Source organism: Armigeres subalbatus, chromosome 3 (assembly GCF_024139115.2).
Source record: "Armigeres subalbatus isolate Guangzhou_Male chromosome 3, GZ_Asu_2, whole genome shotgun sequence".
Classification (NCBI taxonomy): Eukaryota; Metazoa; Arthropoda; class Insecta; order Diptera; family Culicidae; genus Armigeres; species Armigeres subalbatus.
In genome coordinates this window covers 135,253,157-135,272,053 of record NC_085141.1, presented here as the reverse complement: position 1 = coordinate 135,272,053, position 18,897 = coordinate 135,253,157, and the positions used below count along the sequence as shown (strand labels likewise).

Sequence of the window (18,897 nt, the reverse complement as noted above, 5' to 3'; positions counted from 1 at the left end):
AATGAGCTGTGGCAGATAATGATCGAGCATGGTTTTCCGACGAAACTGATTAGACTGACACGTACAACGCTGAATGGCTCGAAATCAAGTATTCGGATTGCAGACGAAGTGTCTACCTCGTTGAAGCAGGGTGATGCACTTCGCAAGTGGTTTGTTGTCACAAAACTCGTCAGTGTGACCAAGTTTTTTGCAGTTGGTACCCTTGACACAAAAAAAAAATACGCAACGGAAACAACATATTTGTTTTTATTTGTATTTGTTGCTTGTGTACAAGCTCCAACATTTTACGCTACGGCACGTGCTAGCAGCGCTTGATTACGAAATTAATAGCGTGCTAAATCGTCTGGAGAAGAATTATGGTACGTAACTTTGAGAAGACGTAGTCTTCGAAGATGGAAGATGACGAACGGTACGTGGAGGAGGTGAATGAGCCACAAGTTACATGAGCTGCTGGGAGAACCATCCATCGTTCACAGCGCGAAATCGGACGACTGCGGTGGGCCGGGCACTTAGCCAGAATGTCGGACTGTAACCCGCCGAAAATGGTTCTCGGCAACGATCCGACGGGCACAAGAAGGCGTGGTGCGTAGCGAGCAAGGTGGATCGATCAGTTGGAAGATGACTTGCGGACCCTCCGTAGGCTACGTGATTGGGTGCTTGGCGACGTGTATCCATGGACCGAGATGAATGGATAAAACTATTATATACCGCATAGGCCACTTCAGCCCTTGTCTGAATAAATAATCCAGGCCCATAGCCAATCCAGTCTTCAGCAACAGTGCATACAACTAATGCAATGTACACACCAGTCAAGCAGTTTGACGAACATTGACTCCGCCCCCAAGAAAACGCTTCGGTTGCTGCTTCGTTTGAACGTGTGTGAAGTTGTTCGAACAACCATTTGACAGTTGGCGGCTTGGTAGGAAAAAATTAAAACGGTTTGATTTTGGTTTGAGTTGTTGGGGGTGGAGTCAAGATTCGCCGAACATGTTTGAGCATTTGTAGTGAAGTTGCACAAACCCCCATATATTTTTTGATGGTTGGTGCTCAAGTTGGCGCTTCGGTCGTTCGTGTGTGGTATTGTTGGTCGAATGAATTGATTGTTCGTGCCGTTGTTAGTAAAACTTGATGGATGTTGGAATAAACGAAAGGTGGAGTCAATGTTGGTCAAACTGCTTGATCGTGTGTATGTTTCATAATGTAGCGTACACGGCTCAAGCCAGTGACCAGTGTGTACGCTGCATAATAGAGGTATTGACGGGCCGCCACTAAACCGGACCGCGCTAGCGCAACTCGCGATGCGACATTGAGCTTTGACGTCTTTACTCGACGTTAACGTTTGTCAAAAATATTCATGGGAGAATTGTTTATGTTTACTTCAGACATTCGATCAAACATAGTTTGAAAGCGCAAAGAATTTTCCATTCCAATTAAAAATGTATTCAGAACTAGCTTTATGTACCCGGCCTTGCTCGGAGTTGCCAGTTTGGTTCGCAGTTTTTTTTCACAATCGGAAAATAATAAAACCAATTGGTTAACAGTGTAATTGTGTTTACTTGTTGATACTTCATCATTTGATTAAAAGAAGGCTTTTGGAAATATTGACTGATTTTGAAGAAGGGATTGTGGGTTTGAATAGCCTTATTCCGGGCAAACGTCTATTTCTAAAGAAGGGAAAACATCCACCGATGTCTTATTCCGGGAAAACGCATATTTTGAAAGAAGGGATCACACCCACCATTGCCTTATTCCGGGAAAATGCCTACTTTTAAAGGAGCAATCACATCCACCATCCAGAAGGAAACACATTATTCATTGCTTTTCACTTGGCAAACTATGATTCCGATGAAGGGTAACAATTATCATTGCTTTATACCCAGCAAATGCATGCTTTCTATGAAAGATTTTTCTGATGCTGTTCAGTATTATCCCAAATTCACTTCATGTTGAATGACCTTAGGCCAAATAGTGTTATGTTAATGGCCTGCTTCATTCAGGGATATGTCATTTTCAGGGAAATGTTATTGTAGAGGATTAGCTATTTTTGAGGAATTGTTTTCGGATCATTGTACAATGTCAAAAAACTTCGAATGAACTAAATAAGAGGGATTTTAAATTAAGTCGTTTTCCAACATCCTCCCGCATTTCAAAAACTCCACCCAGCCTCTCTAAAATAGTTTCCTTTGGGTTAACAATACATGTTTAAATATTTGGTTTGAATTCACCCATGCGATAAAAAGGTATACTAAACTGTTCGTTTAATAAATATACCCTCTCTCGTTCAGCTATGACAGTCCTTGACAGAGAATATGGGTTCCAAATTTGGTGGACATCGGTAAATGGGTTCAGAAGTTATGCTGAATTGATCGCTCACTAAACAATACCCCTCTCTCATAACCTGCCCATTTTAAAAGACCTACCAATATCCACTAAAATCGTTTCCTTACGACAGACAATATTTGATACAAATTTGGTTCAAATCGGCCATGGAGCTCAAGACTTACATTGAGTTAATCGATTGCTGAACAATACCCCTCACCACATACCATCTCTTATTTCCAAAGAGCATGCTTAACCTCCCTATCGTCGTCTCCTTAAGATAAAGAATGTTTGTTCCAAATTTGGTTGAGATCGGCCAAGGGGTTCAGAAAGTACACTGAGTTGATCGACGACTAAGCAATACCCCTCTCTCCACACCCTCCCCCTTTTCCGAACAGCATCCCTAACACCCCTATCGTCGTCTCCTTAAGATAAAGAATGTGTGTTCCAAATTTGGTTGAGATCGGCCAAGGGGTTCAGAAGTTATGCTGGAACATACATACAAACATTGAGTTTTATATATATAGATTATCCAAAACCAAATCCTACAGAACATCTAACATCATCATTAAAAACGTTCGTCATCGGCACGCAGTGTTAATACGGTTTATCATGCCCTCTACGGTCACTATTTTCTAGGGATTTCGAAAAAGGATTTGGCCACAATTTATGGGAAAGCCAAATCAACCATTTGTGGTTTGTGAAATTCCAACGAGACGGATTATTCCAGAGAAAACAACGTCAACAAGTGTTCAAACAGTTTAGCGCAGGTAAGCGGGATTGGTTAGTCAATCTGTATCAAAAGGAGTCCTTTCTATTCCTCGACGAGGCAAAACTCCGATTTCAGAGGCACTTCCAACAGTCAATAAGTGTGTCATCAGTTTGCACAATACTACACAATACTGTACTCAGTTGTACAATACTACATGGATTGAGCTGCAAAACCATCGAAAGAAGGGCTATCCAGATCCGAGACGATGAGATAGTTCGCTTCGTTAAAGAGATGCTACACTGCCAAAAATATCTATATAAGATATATGTGTCGCCGTTATAAATTTTTGCAATAGCTTCACCCTAATACAATCGATATCGAACCACACATAAATTAAATAATTGCTAATTCGAGACCACACATAAAGTTTATTTGGATATATATTTCATTAGTAGTTCGCGTGGAGAATGGTTATGTGTGCGCTGATATACATCATAAGTTAAATATGGATTTTTGTCAATAAATATGTGTGGATTTTTAGCAGTGTATCGATTCCATGGGATACATTCAATCTTGTTTTCCTTGATGAGGTCTCTTTTGATAATAAGGATATGTTGCGCAAAATGGGTACGGAGTCATTGGCCAAAAACTTATTTATCGCGGGGAGTTCATTAGAAAGCCGAGAGTTTCCTTTTTATGCTTTCTTGGAGTGAATGGAATGCTTGATAGTTTTTATACTGATGGTACATTTAACAGACAATTTTTTTTAAATTGCTGTCGTAATTTTGCTCTGAATAATCACAATGTTCACCAGTATCCAGGATTTCACTCTATTTGGATTTCGGATGGAGCCCGCATTCATTGCGACGCTAATTGGTATTTTCGTTCTATTGGCATTATGCCTATATTTATTGTCCATTTTTCAATCCAATTGAGATAGTGTTTGGATTGGTAAAAGCGTATCTCAAAAGAAATTACCGCCAAGATAGATCCGTTCTCAAAGAAGTTTGTACATCTATTTATCCGGAGGAGTGTTTCTTCCAGATAAGGATTGGCTCAGGATCCCAAATATATGGATTTGAACATTGTTCCTGAATAAACAAATACAGTTCTATTTCAATAAATGATTTAAAAGTAAAAAACGATTGTTTTATTGTTTTAACAAACTGACAGTGATACTAATGCACTACTACTGCAAATGATTCACATCCTCACAATCAGTTACTCTGTCGGCAATCTCACGACTGAGGTTGGATTCTTCCGGTCGCTTGACAGATTCCATAGCTGTGAAAAGCTCAGCAGTTATCGATCCTCTTGTGGACATACTTTCCATTTTCTGCTTCATGCCCTGCAATATGTTGAGGGCCTTGTTGAGGTCATTAGTTATTTGTTTGAGCAGCTAGCATGTGCAGTTTGTAATCGAGCTGCTTCAGACACACCTGCCCATCGGAAACACTTGGCAATTCTAGAGGAGGAGATGAGTCGTGAATTAGCCGGTCTTGACTGTGTGCTAGAGATGAGTTAATTTGGTTTGCCCAGAGCAACCAGGGACCAAAGAGTTCTTCAAGGTGAGGGTGGCCGTCTTGTAGCTCAGTAACAAGTGCTGATTCATCTCTTGTAGAATGTGCTCCAGAGCGGTCAGGGTTTTGAGGAGCAATTAGTTTTCGCGTAACTAACTGATACAGACATGATGTTTCGATGCTTGTAGAATAGTTATGAATAAATATTTTGATGGATTTGTTCCTCCATGACGTCAGCGATCTTGTTGTTATGTCCCGTAGATTTTCTTCCTCACCGTATCTTGCAGTAAAATAAACTTTGTGATGTCCTCGAATTCTGGATCGTGTTCTTCTGATCAATGTGGAATGTCGTCTTCGAAAATAACTTGGTGCCTTACCACTAACCACTAGCCTTCTAGCACGTTCCCAAATACATCGTAGATATTCTTCCGGTGAATTACCCTGTACGGAACCCTGAGAAATTTCCTTTGATAGTAACTGGCTCTTGTACAATTGTTCGAGGTAGATCCCATTAAAGCAAAACGTTGAGGGGCCTCCTTCTTCATCCTATTCAAAAAACTCGATGTCATGAAGAACTTTGGACATGTCCACATTCTCATTTTTTTATTCCTTTATTTATTTGTTAGGCACTCTGTGTTACTTAACCGCTACTGTGCCGAGATCTACTGTGGTATTCTGTTGTACAGAATCCACACAGAATCTATTTTTAGATTTCCATTGTCGTTTTTGTTGTAGGTGCCAGTCCATCTCGTCGTGAGTCCATTGTGTCCGTTTGTCCATGTCGTGTATCCATTGATCGTTGCATTGTTCGGTTGCCATTTTTCCGGGTAACGTTGGAGGAATGCCTCCGAGAAGAACAATTTGTCAGTCGTCATCAGGCAGCCGTGACGGTAAGGCGCGTACCCCAAACGCCACCGTATGGGCTGCGGATCCGGCGACTGACGAGGGTTTGGTGGAGGGGCTGGGAATCGAACCCATGGCCATTCGCTTGTAAGGCGAACGTGTAGCCAACTACGCTACGGAACCCCCTTATCCACATTCTCATCTGTGGCTCTATCTCCCGAATCGGCACCGACTTGAATTGGGGTTGGCTCATCATTGAAGATGGCAGCCTCAGCCGTTAGTTCTTCGAGGTATTCCACTGAATCATACCTGTAAATATCAAGTCAATAAAATATGCTAATCAAAGTAATTTAGCAATATTCACTCGTCCATTATCACATAGTCCAAAAAGATACGGAACGGATAATAATTGTTCACTCATGCACTAATCGAACAGTAGATAAAATAAATATTTTTAAATTTTTCCTTAGTTGACATTTAGTGCCCTCTCCTCGCCAGTAAAAGATGTTAATCAGAAATAATAAACAAAAATTAAAAAATCAAGTCTCAAGGCACTCTATACTTTAGTAACTTCTGCAGAGAAGTACTCTGTTTACAGCGTATATTTTGTTGATTTTTAATCAGTACTATACTATAACTCAACTATTTCGCATCATCCTGATAGTCAACATAAGACATCCCTGGTCGGAGACCTGGAAAGAAATCTTTCTCCCAAAAGCAAACTTCTAAGTGTAAAATCAGTAGTGATTCAAATCGTTCGGGGCTGTCAATTTGAATATGAATCTGAACCGTTAATTTTCCAAGCAGCTGTTCTATATTTATTTTTTATACCAGTCAGCTGTCAAAAAAATAAAACTTGTATAACGCTCAGTTCTATTTTCTGCAAATTTGAACCACGAGATTCAAATATTTTTCGATTGTTTTGGGGTATGATTGCGTCATTTCATCTACGGATCAATCCACTTTGCAATTACGGCGCCTTTCTTGGCAGCAACAGAATGATTTCATTTAATTGAAAATTTAAAAAAACATGAATGGAATACTGCTGGGGAAACCAGCAAGTATGTTCTATTTTGCTCCAGATTCAAACTAGGAATGGGCGATACCGATACGGTATATCGTGAATCGATATTTTCGCTCCGTTTAATCGATATTTTGTAGCGATCACTTATACTGATTTCACTCTAAAGCTTCTGAACAGATCTATTTGAATTGAATCTTGTAATGCATATCTTCCTCTTACTCCGAGTTATAATAGGAGGTAAGGAAAATTATTTCGAAATTTTGACATTTCAGTAGTGAACGATGACATCACTCAAGTAACAAAAGTCGTTTTTATAATATTTGTCAATCATCTCTTCAAACCCATCTGTGCTGCTTCGCTACTAAGAGCAGTGTGATGTGGCTCGATTTCGAGAAGGTAATCCATCCATTCGTAACCAACTCATGTTAAACAAACCGGACAATTAAGCCGAACGCCGTGTGATTAATACCTGTCACATCGAGCAAAAATTAAGTCGACATTATCTCCGATGAGTCGATTGGCCGATCGTGGTTAAGATTCGGCGCGAATGCTTTATCGGAGCACCTCAGCGATGCATCGTAGCACCGCATCCCAAAAACAACACCAAACTGCCCATTAAAATCTTATCCATCACTCAAATCCCGATCCACATGATCGACCACCTGTGAGACCATACAAGAGCACCGAATGCGTCGTGGAGAATGTACTTTTGGTGTTTCATTTTTTCGCATTAATTTTTGTGCATTAAATGGCTGGGGCTCGTGAGTGATAAGTTGCGATTCGGTTGGCCGGTTGACTGGCGGAACACGAAAAAAACCCGTTGAGCGATAACCGCACGAGCACGACACATCGCATACGTACCTGCTTCACTTGGCACGAAATCTCCCAGTCGGTCCTGCACCGGCGAAGATTTGATCCGTTCTTGCTGGAACGTTGTTGTAGGATATCACGCGACGACGTCGACGACGGTAGAGGCCAGTGCCCACATCAGAAGAAATAAATTGAAAGTGATAGGCGGCTAGAGTGTGCGCTATCTGCGGTCGGTGTTGCGTGGGTCCATATTTAGATCTGCACTAATGATTCTGCCTGTTCGATGTCCGTGGGGCTAGGTCGAACAGAATTAAAACATATATCACGTCATGTTTGATCTGCGTGTGATCCACTTCTTGTTTTTGGATTTCTGCTGAACGCGGCGAGAGAAGGTTTATCGCTGAAAAGCGATCGTTATCGGGGTGATTTGTGAGACATACAGACTTATGAATTCGTTCGAATCGGATAACTGTACAAAAAAAACATGTTGGAGCACGCCTAAACATGTTGGATATCAATCAACTGTGATGCATTATGTTGATAGTGAGTGGGTTGTGGTGTCCTTGATCCAAATCCGTGAATTGAAAGGAAATCTGCAATCAATAAATCGAAAATCAATAAAACTCATTTCACACATGCCCCTCTATACGAGAACCCTTTTAATATTTAGTAATTGTTTCTATCCTGATTTCGTTACCGGTTATTTTCAAACTTTTAATAAATAATTGATAATTTTCATGGCATTATCTAGTTCTTGTTACTGAAAGGTGGTTATCAAACGGAATTGCGAATTCCTCCGAATTTTGATTGTTTACGATGAACCTTCTTCGCATGGTCTTCCTACTTTTAGGAAGGTTGGGTGCTCTAACATAACACTGAAGTGAAGAAATTTTCATGTAGGAAATTAAATACGTATCTGTTGATATAGGTTGATAATGGTATTGAGTATTGGGAGTTTATGGAAGAATTTGAATGACTAATTCAGTCGCTATTCGCTCGATATACTGGAATAATTAGAATTAGATTTTTCGCCATAAACTAATTCTTTTCTTTCTGCTTGTCAACCCGTGAATTTAGCAGCAGCTCGACAAAAATCCACACAGCCACGAGCCCAGCATAATAAAAACTGATATTCCGGCAGAAATTACGTTTGTTAGATGATTTTCGGCAAATAATGCGCTTATTTTCAACAACTTTGACATGAATCTCAGTAAAAAGTTGACTGCGGGAATCTCGGTAAAAGTTTTAAAAAGGGCTGAGAAATGAGCGGAACCGAGCGCGACAGGGCCAGCTTGAAAAGAAGTGTTATCTGTATAGATGTAAGCAAATTAAATTGAATGAAATGACAGTTCGGAATATATTCAACTTATTTAAAAAGTTATACAGTATTGCTATCTACATATTTAAAAATCGGAACCAGAAATGTTTTATTTGTATACATATTATTTGAATCTAATTTGTGAACATATGGGGAACAATGCACTGGAATATAATTTTTCATATTATTGGTGTTCATATTATATGCATTTTTATTGTAGTTAGTACTTTCTCATATAATTCTACCACTAGATCGTAACGTTACAAATACAGTGAACTCTCCTTAACTCGATGTTCTGTAAATCGATATTTTCCCTTACTCGATGAAATTCAAAGTCTCTTGAATCTAGCATACTGCGTTCTCTCCGTAAGTCGATATCTCTCTTACTCGATATTCTCTAAGTCGAAGTAATTTCTCAATGCATTTTCACCTCGCTAACTCGATGTTGTCAGAATCAGTTCACATGCACGATATAGTTAGAAGTTGGAAGTGAAAAGTGATGGGAGGAAAGTATAAAATGCGAAGTGCGAAGTGAGAAATAAAAGGTTAGAAGTGAGAAATGAGAAGCGAGAAGTGAAAAGTTGTTTATGAGGTTTCATCACCGCGAGAAACTTATTGATTGATTTTCATTGGCTTTTATCGGTCTCACCGATAAAAGCCAATGAAAATCAATCAAGAAGTGAAAAGTTAGAAGTGATAAGTAAGAAACTGGAAGTAAGAAGTGAAAAATGAGAAGCGAGGAGTGCGAAATAAGAAGTGCGGAGTAAGTATTGGGAAGTGAGAAGTTAGAAGGAGAAATTCGGAGTGAGGAGTGCGTAGAGAGAATTGAAAAGTTAGAAGAGAAAGGTAAGAAGTGAATAATGATAAGTGGAAAGTGAAAAGAAAAAAAAATAAAAGTGATGAAAGAGAAATGAGAAGTCAATGAGATATAAGAAGTAAAAAGTGAAAAGTGAAAATTGGAAGTGAGAGATGTGAAGAGAAGTGAGATATGCGAAATAAGAAATGAGTAGTGAGCAAGAGAAAATTAAAAGTAAGAAGTGAGAAATTCGAAGTGATCAGTGAGTAGAAGAGAATGAGAAATGATAAGTGAGAAATAAGAATTGTGAAATTTGAAATGCGAAGTAGTATTGAGAAGTGAAAAGTGAAAAGTTAGAAGTGAGAAGTGAAAAGTGTGAAAAAAGAAAAAAAGAAGTAAGTAGTAAGATGTGAGAAATGAAGAGTGACAAGTAAGTTGTGAGAAGGGAGTAGTAATAGAAGTGAGGACCGAAAAACGATGAGTAAGAAACCAGATTCTTTCTCTTTCTTTTTTTATTTTTTCTTCTTTCTTTTCTCTGTCTTCCCTGTTTCTGTCTTATAAGATATATATTTCTTATATATATATATCTCTCCACTCACTTCTCACTTCCCAATTATCATCTCTCACTTCTCACCCCTTGCTTCTGTTTATCTCACTACTCACATCGTGCTTCACACTTCGCAACTATCAAATCTTACTTTTAATTACTCATTTCTTACCAGTCACTTCTTATTTCTCATCTTCCTTTACACACATGTTATTGCACGTATCTCACTACTCAATACTTACTTCCGTTTCCCACTATTCACTTCTCACAGCTCTGTACAGAGCTACTGTACTACATCTCATTTCTCACTACTCGGATCTCGCTGTTCACTATTCACTTCGAACATTTCACTTCTTGCAAGCGCTTGCAAGGAGGAGGATGACTTGCAAGCGTGTGTGGCGGCGAAGAATGAGCCACGAGTTCGCCCAGCTCTACGGCGAACCCAGTATCCAGAAGGTAGCTAAAGCCGGAAGGGTACCATGGGCAGGGCATGTTGCAAGAATGCCGGAGAGCAGCCCTGTAAAGATGGTGTTCGATTCCGATCCGGCAGATACGAGACGGCGTGGAGCGCAGCAAGCGAGGTGGACAAACCAGGTGCAAAACGATTTGGCGAGCGTGGGGCGCATTCGAGGATGGACAGATGCGGCCTTGAACCGTGTATTATGGCGTCAAATTGTTGATTCAATGTTATCATTTTAGATGTAAACTAAATAAATGAAATGATTCTTACTTCTCACTTCACTTAATAAGTAACACATTTCTACTATTTGACCAAACGGCATTCGGCTAAATATAAATGTGTTCCCTATCTCGATGCCTCCCTAACTCGATGGTCCCTTCAATACCAAGTGAGGGAGACTTCACTGTATATATTCCGTCCTCAACTGTAAGGCCGTCTTCAGTTTCTTGTACTTAACTCGACTTTCGACTAATCGTGTCAAGAACGAGGCACTGAAGACGACCTTTTTGTTGAGGTCGAAACACGTATCTAAAGTTCAAGTGATTATCAGTTTCTACCTACACACATACACACGCAGATTTTTTACATTTTAGATAATTGTTTTTAAGATCGAATTGAACACGAAAAATTTGAAAGTAACTGAGACTACCATGCTGGGTTCGATTTTTGGTCCAGTTCAAGAAACATCAACCATGTTTTTTGCCTTTCTCGTATATTAAGTATACGTAGAGGCTATATGATCACTCCAAAACCAAACTTTTGATAGAAGGCTCGGAGACCCATAGTGTTATATACCAATCGACTCAGCTCGACGAATTGAGGTGATGTCTGTTTGTGTGTATGTATGTATGTGTGTGCATGTGTGTATGTGTACAAAATGTACAATTTTTTACGCACAAAACACGCTAAAAAGCACTCACTCATATTTTTTTAGTATTTTTTTGCACGAGAAAGGCACCAACACCGCTAGATGGATTAATCAGGGTTTTAATTCATGAATTTGTCAACTTGTGATTCTGTAAGAAAATACTTGGAAATTTTACAGGCAGCGAAATGAGTTGCGTTTTCAACAGTTATAAGGCTTGTACGCGACAAAATCTGGACACCTTTAAACACGTATAACTTTTGAAATAGCTCATCAATGAGTGAAATATTTCGTAGATTGATGAATGTATGTCTGTACTTTCTGAAAATATATTTCTTATAAGTGTTACAAGTACGTAGTGAATAATGGCGTCGAAGGAATTGCAGGTTCGGAAATAATTGTGTGCAGTCGCAATTGAAATTCGGGTCTCTCGATCCAGAAACTGACTAAAACATTTTGTTTTTATGTGAACACTGCTCAAAACGTTTTAAAATTTGTCGATGCTTGTTTGACAATGTCTAAAACGCCAGAGAGTGGAACAAAAACGGATTTAGCCACCAGAAGGAAACGAGCTCGATACGATTCTATTGAGGATGCCAGATCTTTCGGCACGTATTATTTCTTAGAAAATTCAAATGTCACCAGGTTTCGTGCATACATCGAAGCATCGATGAGGAATGAAGCCTTTTGAAGTAAAAGACGTACCAAAATAAACCAACAGCAGGTTATTTTTGTTCTCAAAGTTTTTTGTCCAGATTTTGTCGCGATCAAGCCTTATTGTTGGTACTGGCGACGCCTGAGATTTGGAAATGCACCAGTAATTTTTGTTGAAATCGGTTCGTTGATAATATGATGTTGAAAATTGAATTATATTTTCTCGTCTACAAATTGTTTAGTAATTTAGTTTTCTTGTCATGCAGTTCTAAATTTAGAATCAAACCAGGATTTTACTACTGTTCAGAGCACCCTGTTTTGACTCTGTCAAATTTGGTAAGCCGTCCATAAACTCCTTCAGACATTCTTTCAGGAATTCTATCGGGAATTCCATCTTTTCTTATCAAGATTTAAGAATTCCTTCATACATTTTATATGGAAAATTCTTTTGGGAATTTTGTTTAGAAAATTCTTCGAATTTTTTAGCATGAGATCGAGCATTATGACCACACAATTTGTAGTTGCTACTCCGTGATTGACTGAACTTGCTTAATTGTACAGAGAACACCATAAATGAGGTTTAGGATTAGCTACCCATTCCCAATGTACATGTTGCGGGAGCTCAAATATTCAAAGTCAATAACGGCACCGGCCACGTCCTTACGGTCATATAGGAAGGAAAGGATTGTTAGTCCGACTCTCGTTGCTACTAGAGACCGAGTATACCTCTGTATCTCCACGATTGTCCTGGGATAGGGTATCGTTTTAGTTTTAGTTTTAAAGGATAATTTATCTGGATTCACTTCGGTAAGCGATGCGATCAATGGTAAGTAAAAAGTTAAAACATGCACGCCCGGTGGCATATGAAAACTGAGGAGAATCGCGTTTTGGATGACCGAACGGAAGCGCAGAACTTCCAAAAAATCTCGGAATTAATCCTACAGGAAATCCGGAAATGAAACAATTTTCAAGAGCGAAGAAGAAGACTCAAAAAATATTTAAATAAATTCCCGATAAAATTCCTTGAAATCTTCATGGAACTCCTCTGGAAATTACTTAGGAACTCCTTTAAGATTTTTTACAGCCACTTATGTAAGAATTCCTCTAAATATTCTGATTTTTTTTATGAAAGTTACTTTAAGAGTTCTTTTGGGAGTTTCTCAAATTGGCAGGTCACGTGATCCATCGTGCCCAAGTCTAACTCCGCCAGTGATAATTTATGTTTGTTTCGAACGTAAGAATTGTATTGATACTGGCTGTGCGGGGGCCCTCCTTAGCCGTGCGGTAAGACGCGCGGCTACAAAGCAAAACCATGCTGAGGGTGGTTGGGTTCGATTCCCGATGCCGGTCTAGGCAATTTTCGGATTGGAAATTGTCTCGACTTCCCTGGGCATAAAAGTATCGTCGTGTTAGCCTCATGATATACGAATGCAAAAATGGTAAACTTGGCTTAGAAACCTCGCAGTTAATATCTGTGGAAGTGCTTAATGAACACCAAGCTGCGAGGCGGCTCTGTCCCAGTGTGGGGATGTAATGCCAATAAGAAGAAGAAGAAAACTGGCTGTGCATGTGTTAAGACAAGACAAGACAAGAAGGTGAGAATAGTATTGAATCAATATTATTAAATCAATCGAGTATCAATCTGTTGAATCATTCAAACGAATTGTTGTTATTTATTGTCCATTCAATCAATAATATGTTTGACTCCAGTCCTCCTGTCATCAATAAATGTTGTTGAGATTTCTATGCCTGTATTCCTGAAATATCCTGAATACAAAATCTTATCGCGCGCTAGAAAAAAAACTCTTTCAGTCCTTCAGTATTGGATTCAGATTGATCGGGCGATCATAGAAGTTATTGTGAGTACGCGATTTACCGTATCTATGAGTGTTCATATTAGTGTTTAAAATGCTCAGACGGTCACATCACTTATCATTGTGAATCCAGACCCAGTGACACCTAACCAGCCTACTGTAATCTGTCGTATCTTATCTGCCTACTGAGTGCAGTATTTTTCGCTAAAACATTCCGAGAATTCAATAATCTGCATCTTTCAACGTCCATGATTCATGGCCGTACAGGCGAGTAGACGAATCAACGATGTGTACAGAGCTAGTTTTGTCAGTGTATGTAGGTAGCTTCCTAAAGTGACCAAAGAATTAAGTGGAGGAATTTGCCCGCAAATTCTCTAGAAGTTGCTTAAGGTAGATTTGAAAAAAAAAAATCCAATGAAAATTGTAGAAAAAAATGTCAAGGAACTTGCTAAGTAACCCTTAGAGGAATTTATAAAAAGAAAATCCGAAGGTGTATTAATAAAAGAATCTTCCGAAGGAATTCGTAAATTATTTTTCAAAGACATTCCTAAGCAAATTTTCAAAGCCTAAAAAATGAATTTCTGAAGGAGCTTTTAGAGAATTTTTGGAGAAATTCTGAAACAATTTCCGAAGGAACTACTAAAACATTTTCTGTAGATATTTAAAATGGAATTCGCGAAGGATTTCCAGAAGCCATATCTGAATTTCCGAACGATGTCTCGACGGAATGTCCATAGAAATTTTCGGAGAAATCTAAGACTGTCGGAAGTTCCTTTAGGAGTTACTTTGAAAAATCCTTAAGGAATTTCTTCGGATATTCCTCTAAGAATTTGTTCAGGATTTCTTAAGGAATCTTCGTCCAAGAACATTGCAAGGAACTCCAAAAGAGTTCATAGAAGAATTTCTGAAGGAATTTCCGGAAGAATACCTCTAGGATTTTTTCAAGGTTTTCCTGAACACATTTCTGAAGAAATAGGTGGAGAAAATTTCGAAATAATTCCCGAAGTAAATTCAAAGGAAAACCTAAAAGAATTTCCGAAAGACTTTCTGCAAATCCCTGGAATTCCTGCAGAAACCAAAGGAATTCCTGCAGAAATCTAGAAATTACTTCAGAAGTACCAGTAGCATTTCTTCTGAAATTCTATTATGGATTTCTTTATAAATTCCTTTGAGAATTCCTCCGGAAATTCCTTCAAAAAATCTCTCAGAAATACCTTCATGGATTATTCTGGAAATTTCATTGGGCATTTTTTTGGAGAAGTCTTTCAGAAATACCTTCAAAAACTATTTTAGCAGATCCAGCTCTTTTACAAATGCCTTCAAAATTCATTCGGAAATTAAAAAAAAAATTTAAACTCCTCAAGATTTTTTCTTTAAATAACCTAAAAGAATCCATCAATAATTCCTTCGGATATTTCTCCAAGTATTCCCTTGAAACTTAATTAAAGAATAAACTAGTTTCCGATGGAGTTACTAATTGAATTTTCGAAAGAATAAAACAAAAAAATAAACACCAAACACTAAAAAACTCCGAAGATATTACTGAAAGAACCCATGGAGGCATTTTCGAAGTAATTCTTGCAGAAAGTTCTGGAAGAATTCCGGGAAAATGTTTTAAAGGAATTGGTAGAAAAAATTCTGAAAAAAATCCTTAGGGAAATTCCGAAGAAATCCCTTATGCAATATCCGGAAGAATTTATTTAAGGAATTCATGGAATAATTGCCGAAGAAATTTTATAAGGAGGAATTTCCGAAGGAATTCTCGAAGAAATTTTCGAAGGCATTGCTTGAAAAAATTAAAGAGTTGCTAAACAATTTTCGAAGAAACTCCTAATGGAATTTCTTGAGGAATTCCTTAAGAATTCTCCGGAGGAATTGCTAAAGAAACTTCTGAAGGAATTCCTTAGGAAGTCTAAGAAGGAATTCCTAACGAAATTTTCATATAAATTCCCGAAACAATTTTTTTTGAATGCATTCCATAAAAAATTTCCGAAAGAAATTCGTAAAGTAATTTTCTATGGTTTTTATTAGGAAGTTTTTTGGAGGAATTTGTGGAGGAATTGACAAAGAAATATACCAAATGGTTTTGTCAATCATATTCAAAAGTTGATTTCAAAATAAAAAATAGTTATACAGGACAAAACTGGAAAAGCGTTTGCAGTAGTGATTTAATTATTTTGCTAAATTGGTTTGCCTAGTAGGGTTGGTTGATTTTAATAAATATAAAAAATACTGTCAAGATAATTAATGTGCTACTTAACATGTAATTCCTGAACTGCAATGATTTACCAACACCAATCCCACATCCAATGGGGGCACGTATTCAAGCCTTCCCAAAAGCTTATGTACCACAACAAACATAATTTGTGAGTCACCTACAGGTTTAGGTGCAGGATTGAATGAGGCCTTGGCTTAGACGAATTCCAAAGATCAGTTAATCATTTTATGTATTATTCTACTTAGTAGATTAAATCTACTAGATAAAGCCTCATTCAAACTCACAAACCTATCAATCAACCTATTCATCAACCAAGACAATGTATGTCACTACACTGGACTTAGAGACACCATCACTTGAGATAGATTTGAAATTGAATTCTGACGAGTTCCACCTTAACAACATTCTATCATAAGACGAGTTTAGTACTATTCTAAGTAGTTCCACCACGTTGTATTGCTTTACAGATACGTATTTCGCCCTCGAATGTAAGGCCTTCTCCAGTGACTCGTACTTCACTCGACTCGACTCAAGTTCATTATTTTCTTTATTGCGATTTATCATCGGCGTGGTAAAATTATTATCCGTGACGCGCCGACCCAAAATCGTCGTCGGCGGCGGCGTTAGTAAAACCACTGGCGGCGACGCACAGGTCTAGTTTAAACTCCGTGGAATAAGGTTTCGAATATGTTTTGCGGCAGAAGGCATCAATTTGAGTTTGTTCTTCCATGCCAAGAATATAAGGAAAAGGGTCAATTTCAATTAGCAAGTAGTGGGACAGAGACCGAACCGGGAATTCATCATATCACAAGAAAGTAATGAAAAGCCAAACTTTTCAATTCAGAATAGTTTAATTATTCATAATCAGTCCTATGCGTTACTTATTTTATAGTACAGTAAGCTGCGTAATTAGATATTCCACACATATTCTTGCCGCGAACCATCCTCATGTAACCATTCTCGCCCCACGTTTTCGACCACCAGTTTTTGATAATCCAATAGGTTGGGGTGTATCCGACGAGCAGCATTGCATGGTTCAGTGTCGCACTGGTACAGTCAGTACTGTCGTAAATGCCGGATCTGCGAAAAGACACATTCACTTACAGCCCTCTGACGATCGGGGATTTCTCCTTTCGGTCAAAAACTTACTGATACAACTGGAACGACGACGGAGCGGCATTCAAACTGACAGCAAGAGGTCCCACCTTCCACAGAGCAAAGGCCAGGGCGTCCTCCTTCTTCGGCAGAATCCCCCAGTCACTGATGTTGCAGATGGCTAAATCGGCATTGAAGCCGCACGTACCTTGCTGGAAGATTAATTTCAAATATTTTAGTTACTGATTGAGTGCATCTGAAAAAGCTCTAATGAATTATCGAAAGTAGAAACGGTGTAGGTACGCCAATGCAGTGAGCAGTCGATGATCAGATTTCTGAAACGATAACATCGAAAAGGAAAATGTGGTTAAAAATTAATTCGATGACTCAAAAAATAACACAATTCTTTATCAAGAGGACGTCGGCTTGCTTTCAACCGCACTTGGGAAACGACTACTCCCAATGACCAGCACAAATCGAATGGAAGAGGTGTTTGATTACAAAACTGTGCCATGCCGCTGCTGGTTTCTGCCGCACTCGAGGTAACCCTGAAGGTACAAAAAACTGTATGCAAAGTTGCGATAAATTGTTGATGCAGGAGTAAATAAACAATAACGGCATTGGATCGCAGTCGTAAGCAAGCGTTCGTTGTCATGTTTTATGAAGAGTGCGGTTTAACCTACTGGAGGAAACGGGCTAAAAAAAGTATAAACTGTCGGAAATCGTCATGTTTCGCAGAACGGTACAATTTTCGGGAATGACTTGGCATGGTTTTGAATGGGTACAGATTCGGTGATCTGCATTGATTTGATTGCAGTGGTGCGGTTTGAACGGTTTGAACAGTAATGGCACTCAGCACTTCAGGGACCAATGCGTCAAAACTAAATCACTTTGACGGTTTTATCTTGTGGCATGCATTTCGACGAATAATTCAGTTTCTTTGCAAAGGTGCAATTGGTAGCGTCTCGTGAATGCGTCATATTCCAAATGTTAATAAAAACCAATGCTAATTACCGTCCCAGCAATCATTCGAATTCCGTAGATAAAATATGGCGCTTGACAAGGAGCAACTATAAGAAATATAATTATCAGCTCAGAGCTTTTTCAATGACGAGTAATAATTAAGTTTAAATGGAGTGCAGATATCGCATTGTTGGTTTAGAATGATATAAGAAAATGGGAAAATATGACTTGATGTACATTCGATAAGTTTAAGAAATTATTTTTAAAAATGACTCGAGAAATCCGTTTGCCTTGAATGGTTTTAAAACCATATTTTCAAAGTTCTTTCCACTGACTCTCGTTGATGCATGACACGTAATAAGCGTGCTTCACATCAGAGCTCAATCCATTGAAATTCCTTGGGAAAATGATAAAATTACACGAACACATTACACATACCGCCACCGGTATGCTGCAGATAAGTCAGATTAGACGGTTGTTCACTTTTTCACATGGCATGTTTGACAAAACTGCAGTTTTGTTTTGTTTTGAATTATTGTTTTTCAATTGTAAATCATAGCCACCCACATGTTAAAGCAACGTATGTAACAGTGAGACTTTGAAAATCGAAATTTATTTTAATTTTTAAGCTATTATACACTTTTCAAAGGATTGTCTGAGGATATGATAGTTACGAAGCTTCATCCGATCGTACTAATCTGTTATCTGTACATACCAATAATTTGTTTTACCAATTTACCAAAATTGTTACACCAATCTTGATTTTTAAATGTAATTTCTGAGCATAAAACCCATTTTCTAAGATTTCCAAAGAAGTTCGGGTTTCACGAACGGCTCACACTAATTCGAGCAAATGATTCCTTGTTTTCTAACAGAATCTGAAAAGAATTCTGGGGTTTCTGGTTAAACCCGGATTCTTCCAAATATAATGCTTTGTGC

At 38.5% G+C, this 18,897-nt stretch overlaps 1 protein-coding gene and 1 pseudogene across 1 annotated transcript; one reads left to right on the top strand and one right to left on the bottom strand.

Moving 5' to 3' along the window:
- The first annotated feature begins 392 nt into the window (after positions 1-392).
- On the top strand, positions 393-4,279 carry LOC134222000 (uncharacterized; annotated as a pseudogene).
- Positions 4,280-16,754: 12,475 nt separating this feature from the next.
- LOC134221999 (cathepsin M-like) lies at positions 16,755-17,234 on the bottom strand (the record flags this gene model as incomplete). Its single annotated transcript, XM_062701160.1, has 2 exons — positions 16,755-16,980; positions 17,050-17,234. Coding segments are annotated over 2 exons (384 nt in total), but the record flags the coding sequence as incomplete, so codon positions are not given.
- Between the last annotated feature and the right edge of the window lie 1,663 nt (positions 17,235-18,897).